Source organism: Chlamydotis macqueenii, chromosome 9 (assembly GCF_036417535.1).
Source record: "Chlamydotis macqueenii isolate bChlMac1 chromosome 9, bChlMac1.mat, whole genome shotgun sequence".
NCBI classification, from domain to species: domain Eukaryota; kingdom Metazoa; phylum Chordata; class Aves; order Otidiformes; family Otididae; genus Chlamydotis; species Chlamydotis macqueenii.
In genome coordinates this window covers 11571698-11581957 of record NC_141564.1, presented here as the reverse complement: position 1 = coordinate 11581957, position 10260 = coordinate 11571698, and the positions used below count along the sequence as shown (strand labels likewise).

The 10260-nt window shown below is 49.1% G+C and overlaps 1 protein-coding gene across 1 annotated transcript; it reads right to left on the bottom strand.

Moving 5' to 3' along the window:
* Positions 1-6929: 6929 nt before the first annotated feature.
* CHST2 (carbohydrate sulfotransferase 2) lies at positions 6930-9920 on the bottom strand. Its single transcript, XM_086755039.1, has one exon. It carries the CDS (start codon positions 9827-9829, stop codon positions 8528-8530), a length of 1302 nt encoding a protein of 433 aa, XP_086611165.1. The 5' UTR covers positions 9830-9920; the 3' UTR covers positions 6930-8527.
* Positions 9921-10260: the final 340 nt, after the last annotated feature.

Sequence of the window (10260 nt, the reverse complement as noted above, 5' to 3'; positions counted from 1 at the left end):
TCCTTACCTGTAGGAGATTCACCTCAGCTGGTGCACGTCCCTGAAGAGGTGGACATAATCAGGAGCACTCAGGCAGCCAGAGTCCAGCAGAAGAGCATGCCCACGGTACCAGGCAGGACATGGTGGTACCACACAGCACACAGCAGTGTGCCAGCACGCCACAGCACAGACAGAAGCCAAATGCCCTCAAAGAGGGAGAGCACCCACAGGGCCCAAAGCCCACACAAATAACACCCTCCCACCATTTGGCTGCAGCCAACAGCCCATGGATGCCACTGCTCCACAGAGGTCCCTCACAAGCTCCAAGCCATTCCCCAAAATATACCTGTTGGCAGCCTCCCACTGCCAGACAGCTCACCCCACAGCATCACCAACAGCCTGACCCAGCACCAACCAACCACCCCAGCTCCCAGAGCCCTTCCCTACACACCTCATTCCTCCATCAGAGCCCACTTCACCAAAGCATGGGTTTTGTGCCATAATAAGTCATTTTTAACACCTCCCCAGACAAGTTTTCTTCAAGCTTCAGTCCCTCCGGTTACAAGCCCAAAACAACACTCCTCTAGCCCTGCTGACACCAGGGCAGACAGACCACTGGTACTCATCTCCTCAGCACAGCTTAGCACATAGCACTCCCAACATGCTCCACCTTCACCCACAAACCTCACCAAAGTAGCATGCCAACACCGCAGCTGCCCCCACCCTCTGCTCACCCTCCCTACCAGGACAGTACAGCCCCCGACAAGCACTCACCTCCATCAGCCCCATGGCGCCTCACAAGCTGCTCCTCACATGGCTGCCTCTCCTGCACAGCACACAGCCACCCACATCGCTCCCGAGTCTCATTTTTTGCTTCTCTGCATTCAGGAGCCTCCTTGGTCCCAGCCAATGCTCTTCAACATGTTTAGTCAACTCTTTACCCCAAAGCACACCTTCTACATGGTGCCCGACCATGGGGGCCTCACCACCCCTCTCCATGAGCCGGGGCACAGCAAGGCCTCAGGACCGAATGGTGCTTTTGCTCGGTCTCCTTCCTGCAGGCTTCCAGCAGTCCTGGGGCTACAGCAAAGCAGCCATAGGCACCAGGAGCCCACAACAATCCTTCTCCCAGAAGTGCCTCTCCACAAACCCACACAGCAACCCCTCTCCTGCCAGAAACAGGCACTCCCATCCTGCATTTATCCCCCCTGAACCCCGCCCTCGGGAGGGCTCCTTCACCCAGCCCCACCTGAGCCAGCTGCTGCCCGTGAGGCTGATTGCACATGGCGGCCCTGAAACCACCGCACCTGAGAGCCGGCTGGGCCAGGCCTCCAGTGCACCCGCACCCAGCAGGACACAGGGACAAACACAGGCAGAAATAAAAACAGGGGAGCAGCTCAGCCCCGTGCAACCCAGGAAGGCAGGGAAGATTTCTGCTTTTACCCTGTTTTCTGAAGAAACTGTTACTTATCTGGGAGGCAGAAGGCACACCCCCTCAACCGCTTCCAGGTGTCCCTCTCCCCTGTCAGGTGTCAGCATTCCTCATTAGCACCTGCAGCACACTGCCTCCCGAAAGCCCATGGTTATGACATCAGATACCACATTTTATATTTAAAGCAAAATAAAATTGAGGGGTCACAGGTGCGTGAGTTGTGCCCCGTGGTGAGGTCTCCTGGGTTAAAACAACACAGCAGGGATCCTCTGGGCAGTGGCCTCTACATCACACTTCTATACTCTGTGTTTTTACCTCTGCTCAGCAAGAAAGAACGTGCAATGAGGGACCAGGTGTTAAACTCTTACAGAATAAACAGCATGACGGTCAGCACCGGCTGCCTCATGCTCATTCCCATAGCAGGGCAGAGAAGCACAAATAACTGTTTCCCACCACTTACTGTTTACAGTTGTACTCTTTGAAACCGATGTCCTTTACCCCTGCCAGCTCTGATGCTTTGAGCAGGAGCTACAACCAGCAAAGCAGGTGAAAAGCATGTACCACCATGGAGGTCAGCATGCTTCAACCCTGAGTTCTGCTCTGGCAGCCAGGCGTTTTTCACTGCTTTATGGGTGGAAAGACCCCAGATGCCTCCAACCACCCCAGTATGGCATTGGCGTTGCATCATACGTGAAGGAGACAGCAAGCAGGTACAAGGGCATCCTGAAGAATGAAACAGGTCACTACTCAAATGACTAAGTTAGTACACCTGAAAAACACCTCCTTGCTGAGTGTGTAAGGTGTTTGATTTTAGTAAATGGACCAAATAATGGGAGAGCTGAAGGGCTGATCCCAGACTGGTACAGCAAACATCCATAGGAAAGTGGCAAATAAGCAAATATTGAAAGCTGCCAGAAGTTATTCTGGAAGTTCTACAAACACTAAGTATGTCCCTTTTCCATTTTATGTCTCCCATGATAAACTGTTATGAGACATGCACATGGCTTGAAACCGATAATTACTGATAATCCTGACTGGTGGGAGAAGGAACCATCTGGCAGATGGAAAAAAGAAGGTGCCAAGAATTTAGCAGACTAGGGGGTTCCTTGAGAATTTATGCATAGAGGTCTGAGGAAAGGAATATTTAGACAAAAGGTCAGCTATTCTGTTTCTATCTATACCCAAAACAAATTGGAACACCAACAGTATCCGAATAATTACAAAAAAAATTATTCCTGTTTGAAATTCATCTTGAAATTGTGAGGAAAATCAGTGAATCTAAAACTGTAAGTGTCAGGAGTGAGGAATTCTTTCTGCATATCATGATTAATCGCAAATGGTTACAGCACACAACATCAGCACATTTCATCTTATATCCTTCAGGTTTCTATCCTCTCTGCTTTTAACATGCAAATGCCTTTATTCATCCTTTCCTGACCTTGCTGCATGGTATAATTTGTTTCTTTCCATTTTACATAATAGTATTTCTTTCTTCTTATAGCAGAGAAAGAACAACTTGTGATAGACTCCACTTTGTATTCCTTTCCTTTCTTTCAAGTGAATTTCTTATGCCTCCGGTCTCCTTTTTATCACCCCTAGGTAAAACAAGGGACATTGCTGGATGCAGCATCCTAATTGTGAATCCACATTTTTCCACGGAGATCACTGCTCAGTTACCATTTCGCTGCTGACCCTTCGCAACAGCTGAGCTGCAACCAACATCTATTGCAGTCAAAGGGAAGTGAGGCCATGACCCACATCAGCAGTCATAGACAAAGCACAAAATTAAGGGAGTAGACATGTATGAAACATAATTAGTGATTTGGGGACAGTTTTGCTGAAGCATCATGGTTCACCAGGAGGACAGTCAAGCACTGCAACAGGTTGCTCAGGGAGATTGCGCAGTTTCTGTCCTTGGAGGTTTCAAAGACCTAGCAGGATAAAGCCTGGAGCAGCCTAGTTTCATCTCGTAAGCTGGCCCTGCTTTGAGCAGCAGGTTGGACCAGAAACCTCCGGAGGCCCCTTCCAACACGAATTTATGAGGCCATGATTTTCAGAGGCACCCTGAAATATAACTCCCACTGACTCCTGTATAATATTCCCATTCCAATGAAAATGACATGTAAAGGCATTCTTGAAAAATCCACTTAAAGCTTACTAGCATCTTCAGAGTCCTTAAAATTGTAGCTGCAGGGCCGCTTCCAGTTAGCAACTTCAGCTTTCACTAGTGCTGTTAGAAACAAGTTGCTCAACAGCTCCTACCAGCCATCGATTCTCAGACTGCTTTGTTAATAATTTTTCACTTGGGGAATTCCTCCAATCTGATTGTCATCTTGTTTTTCAGCAGGAAAGTCCTATTTTCATTCAAAGTCCATCAGAATAATGCCATTGTATCCAGACACAAGTTTGTGGTACCTCATACTAAAAGGCAGGGAACCTCAAGCCTCAAAGAAAAATAAATACAAGAAAATTTTCCGACTTTCAAAGTTAAAGCAGTCCGTGTTGTACAGAATCCGTGCATTTTCTTTGCAGAATTGATAACTTACCTGAAGAATCATGGATGTCAAGACAGCAAAGAGCTCTTACTTAAACACATTAACACAACTCATTTGGTACCAGTGAATCTAAATACACCAGACAAACCTTATTTACTTTAAATGTGTGCAATATAACAAGTATTGCTGAAATATTATTCCATGTATTTTTTTTTATTTTAGAACACGCGCACATTTTCATAAGATCTTGCTCAGGAGCTCCAATACAAAATGTAAACCACATCCAGTGACTGCCAGGATAACTAGCAGAAAGCACTGACCATCAAAGTTGGACATATCAATGGCAAGCAGTCTCACACTCACTTAGAACCTCCAAATTAAATCTGCTTGCCTCTTCATATGCGTAATTCCAGCAGAGTCGTATTTATGCTGGTACAACACCCTTAATTGAAATGGCACTAGGATAAGAACATTTTTTTAATCCATTCAATTGAGTACCACAGCCAGCATTTGCCTGACGCTCAGTCTGTTCACATAAAGCAGCCCCACAGAACTTGACATAACTGGCACTCACTGCTCCAAAACCCATGTCTGCACTTAAAGGGATGGACGGGAGCAGAACTGAAACGCGGGCTCTAAGGCCGCCCCTCGCGGTGTGCAAATGCTCATGTTAAACATCCTTCACTTTCAAGGACACTTAAAACACACCACAGCAATTAGAGATGAAGGAGAAAATAAAGAATGATCCCACTCTTCTTCTCATGGCCTACAGGATAAGAAACACTTGTTTCAGAATTGATTATAGCCACCAGTATTTCATCTCTAGAGACCCGAGTTCAAATCGTAACTGAAAAACAAGGTTTGTGGTTTTAAATTAAGTCAGATATGTTCCTCTTCCCAGTCAGGGCATGAAGCTTAACATCTCGCAGATTACAAAGCAATCGGAAAAAATTAAGAACTTCCTCCTTTTGTTAGAAAGACCGAAAGACACTTTATCTAACCATTTTTTCATTATCAGCATTTAGGTCAGCGCCAGCAACTTGCGCACTTTCACATGTCTTGTGTTTTACGTTGATTCGGTGGAGGACAGAGGGTTTTCCTGTGTTTTCGTGCACTGAGTGATCATTACCCTTTACACCACTTGTACAATTTTCTGGTTTTGTTCACAGCAGAAACAATACGTAGCTCCACACTGGCCTTTCTGTTCCATCAAAACGATGCGCCAAGTCTTCAAAAGAGCCTCCCTCCCAGTTCAGTGCAACTGAGTGCACCCTGTACCTTGTGTATGCTATTGATTCGTCACTAACACAAGCATTAGCTGCACTCGAGGAAGCACACTGTAATTAGTAAATCAGACAGAAAGTACACCTAGGCAATATTTTTAAGCGGAAGAGTCAAGTATTATTTAAGTATTCTGACCTCGGCTAGATGTCCCTCCTCACTACAGGCAGAGGTCTTTTATAACCATGTTCATAATCTTTCAGATATCCTACATTTTCTCTGTAGTTTTCCACATTTAAAACTCTTTTTTTTAAACTATGTTTGGCTTCTTTTAATTCCTCTAATCCTCTTTTCTGAATATAAAAAGACTAAAAACGGCCTCTTGCCAGTTGTTCACAGTTATTTTTTTAATGGAGCAGCATTAAACGTAGGGCTTGGCTGACCAGCATTGCACAACCAGAGTCCCATTCACTTCTCCTGAAGCTTTACCTGAACAGAACTGCAGTCCTTTATTCTCACAAAATGAGCTTTGCATTACTTCGTCTGCTCACCAAAACTTGCCCAGGTACAACTGCACGGTGTGCTGGGTAATTCCTTGCTGCAATGTAGTAGGTGGAGCTCAAACGACGGACCACATTCAGATGCTGTAACTACTGGCACGCCGTTCCTGTCAGCACAGTGAAGCAGCTGCTTGCAATGCACCGTTATTAGAAGAGCTGTGAGTGCTCTCTCAGAACGACAGGATGAGCTTTTTAGTATCATTACAATCAAAAGGAGATTTTTGGAAGCTAGGTCAATCAGGCTCGTCTGTTTCACACTCCCAGAGGCAATTAATTCCTGTTCACTTTACTCACCCAGAAAACTTTCCCAGAGGAGACCAAGGAATTCTGCACACATAAATGACTATACTTCAGCCTCTAAAAGCAAAAGAGCTTAGGCTCTAACACGCTGTCATGAGAAAGCCCCATTTAGAAACCGCAGCAAAGTTTCATACTGGCGACAGCGGGAGCCGACATCGCGGCGCAGTGTCCCAGCGCGGAGGGGAAGCTGGGCTCGGTTCCCCACGCAGAGAACACCGCTCTGCAGAGAGGCTCTGCAGCTCCCCGAGACCGCTCACCGTGCTGAGAGCAGCGCTGGCAAACACCACGCGCAGCTGTTATGAGGCAGAGAGACAGGAGTGTGCGGTGGGTAGCAGGGATGCTTCATAAGGCAGCGAATGGATATAAAGCGACGTGCTCTATAAGCAGATCAGATTTTCAAGCACTGCCCCAGGACACACAGATGGAAAAAAAGAAAAAACCCATGGGGTATACAGCCCAAACCCAGATGTCCAAAATCCACTCAGAATATACACAGTGGTAACACAAAACACTTAGTTTTCTAAAAATGCAAGCACCTTAATATGTATTTTAAATACCAAATTAACTATCTCTCCCATTTTTAGCACTGCTGTCTGGAATTCAGGAATACATCCTAACAGGCCAACTATAACATCTCCCATTAATAGATATTATTTACGTTGCTTGTACTGATGGTGAAGATGAACCGAGGGAACAGACACGTGTAATGCAGTCACTCAGCAAGTGTATAGGCAACCTTATGCAATAATCTTTCAGCTAGTTTATTAAATGTGTTTCCTTTTCAGAATAAGTTCAACATCTAATGCCAAAATCTCGTCAAGAACTCAAATAGCTTAGTAGCCAGTTATCAACTCTGTAACTTAAAAGTACTGATACAAGAAACAGACATATTACACATCACTAAAATTTTCAGACAAACACGCACACACACACTTATCAGCATCCTGTTTATATCAGTTTATTTTCACAAATCCATTTCCTTTTTCCTACTCATACTTTTCACATTCGCTGAAGGCACAACACCCAGATAGGCAATGTAAAATGTGCTTCCTGTAGAAAAGTCTATAGTCTCCTAAGAGAACAGTTTGGCAAAACCCCTCTCGTTTAAAAACTCAAGTTCCAAAATGAGCCTTCAAAGAGCAGCAGAAAACACCACCAAAATTAAAATCTGCTTGAGGTGTCTGCGCTTCTCATACGCAGCACACCACTTAACCTTTAATAAACCAGGGCTTTTTCCGGAAATTATAAAACCAGAAGTAGTAAAATCTCGTATTTTTTTGATCAAGTTTTAACGATGGGACCGAGTCTCTAGGAAAAGCTCCCAGAAAGAGCCAGACCACCATCTGGCTCCACTGGAGAGCAATGACAGTTCACAAGAAACGAGTATCTAACCAGCGCTCTGAAATCAAACGCTAGGTCGACTCCGGAAAAGCTCCACTGTAGCTGTGAACACACAGCTGTACGTTTCCTCCCACCTCGTACATAAATATACCCTTGGACACTTAGACAAAGGGGAAAAACAAATAATTTTATGCTTTTTTTCTATGCGTCCCTGTTATGCCTGTTACCAATAAACATCAAGAAATATCTTAAATAGCTTATTATATTGTTAACACTATAGAATATATAATTTTTTTCCACACATGCTAAATTTCCAGTATGATAAATGTCTTTTTAAATCCTGCACTTCTTTTCACGCTGTAGATCCACTTCTATTTGACAGTGACTCCTGGACATACATGTCAAGACAAAAATAAATACTGTTGTGATGGCAAACGTTTTAAAACTCTTAGGACACTAATACAGTGGCACTTGAAAGACTTTAAATACAACAAAAAAAGACAATAGTTAAATAGAAAGCTGCACTACATTTGTGTGATCTGTACTTGTTTCTGTGAGAGCAGCTCCTAATCTTTGAACACGTCAAATGTTGCACTCCAGCCCTCCACCCATACCCTTAAAAAAGTCCATGTTGCTATTTTAAGCAAGCATCCCCTCCAGCTGTATATAAGCAACACTGTAATTCCCAAACAATTGAGGTAATTATAAAAATGAATATCATTTATTGGATTTTTTATTACTATCATATCTGAATATTTGCTTTCATACAAAAGTCTGATTTTCAGCATTATGCTTTCCAAGGGCGTCCCCTCCGCACCAAGGGAGATAAAGATGTGTTAGGAATTGTGCAAGAGTTTTTGTTACCATCTTCAAACCCACAAGAACTCCATAAACGAGATTTTGATAAAGCATCACTGCCTGGCATTTTAGAGAAGGGGAAAGGGGAACGCGTATGTTCAGTTCCACTTTATTTGTATTTTTTTTTAAATCGCATCTAACCCAATGCAAGGGGGGGGGAATTTTAAAAATAAAGAAATCATCACATTACTGTTATGTTACCCTTCAGCAGTCTTTGGAGGAAACTGGAAACCAGGCTGCTTTTCCCAGCTCCCTCCCTCACTCAAGCCAGCCGGAGTGGCTCCACTCCCCAGCGAGGCTCAGCCATCCCCACGGGTGGTCAGCAGGCGCCCGCTGCCCTGTCACAGCCGCGGCTTCCTGAGCAACGTTCTGCTGAGGTCCTTCACCTCTTCGGGGCTGCTGACCCTCTCGTAGCCCAGCAGGGCCATGGGCTGGTGACAATACTCCTCGACCTGCTTGATCTGCTGGTAGCTGAGGGCAGTCCTCCAGGCACTCAGCGCCTGGGTGGCATTCCTGGCCGACACCACGAAGGGCTTGGAGGAGTAGCCGGGGCCGCTGGTCATGTTGAGGGCGAACTTCTCCATCTCCGGGCTGACAGCCAGGTTGACAAAGCCGTAAACTTGCCGCAGGGTCTTGATGGGCTCGACCACCAGGTCCTCGTAGCGCACAGCCATGTAGTTGCCCTGCAGCCAGTCAGGAGGGTGCAGGGCGGTCTGCAGGGTCTTGGCCATGCTGCTGCAGATGACCTCCATGGCACCCAAGGCATGGTAGTCCGAGCCACCACCCCCCTCCTTCTTACTGCCCAGCTTGTGGCCGGCATCCAGGAAGGGCATGCGATGGATGCGGGGGTCCCTGCTCCTCACCACCTGCAGGCTCTCCCGGATGAGGCCGTGCCGAGACTTGATGCGGGAACTGGCGACGGCCCGGGGGTCCCGCACCAGGTGGATGACTTTGAGGTCCAGAGTCGGGTCCCGCATGAGCGGGGCAAGGACGGCCAGGTCAAAGACGCGGACGCCCTTGATGACCAGTGTGCGGTACTTGTGGCACTCCTCCTGGAAGCGGCTCAGGCGCTGCGGGGGGCACTTCTTGCACACCCGGTCGTCCACCATGCCCACCACCTCCTTGCGGTAGGCCGGGCAGAGGGGCGAGGAGCAGATGACCTTGTTGGTGGCCGCCCCGAAGATGCCCAGCGTGGTGAGGTTCTTGCCGGCGCCCGCCGTACTGTAGAGCTGGAAGACAGAGAGGTCGCAGCGGTACAGGGAGCTCAGCATGTCACGGGCCGCCCCTTGCAGCGAGACGGCGTCCCCGGGGTACAGCTTCTGCCAGACGTGCCACACCGGCTCGTAGAGGAAGAAGACCTCGGGGTTCTGGTTGAAGAGCTCCCCGAAGAAGGACGACCCCGAGCGCCAGGTAGTGAAGACATAGACCAGCTGCCGCCGGGCCCCCGCCGGACCGCGGCTCCCGGCCGGCGGCGGCGGGGGTGGCGGCGGCGGGGGTCGGTGGTGGTGGGGGGCGGCCGGGGGCTCCCCGCAGCGCCGCGGCTCCCGCCGCCACTTGTACTCCAGCAGGTTGAGGGCGGCGAGGAGCAGCAGGAGCGCGTAACCCAGGCACAGCGCCAGCGCCTTCCGCCGGCACACTTTCATGCTGGGCGGCGGCGGGGCCAACTGTTGCTCAGCGCCGCGGCGCCCCGGGGCCCGCGGCGGGCAGCAGGGCGCACCGCCCCCGGCGCCGTCTCCCGGCCGGCCCCCCGCGCCCGGCCCGCATGGCGCAGCCGCCGCGACGGCCCCGCCGCCGCCGCCACCGCCCCCGCCCCGCCGCTGCCCTACTTAGCAGCGGCGCGGCCACCCGCGCTTCCTCCGCGCCGCCATCGCCGGGCGGCCGCGGGCGCCGCCGCAGCCCAGCTCACAGCCGCCGCCAGGGTGAGGCGGTGCCGCGCTCTGCTCCGCCCCGCAGCGCGGGGGCGGGAGCAAGGGACGGCGGGCGGGAAGGCCTCTACACTGCGCAGCGCCGCGCCGCCAGCGCGCATAGCCCCCGCCGTCGCCCCGCGCCGCAGCAGGAAAAGCGGGGCCGCCGC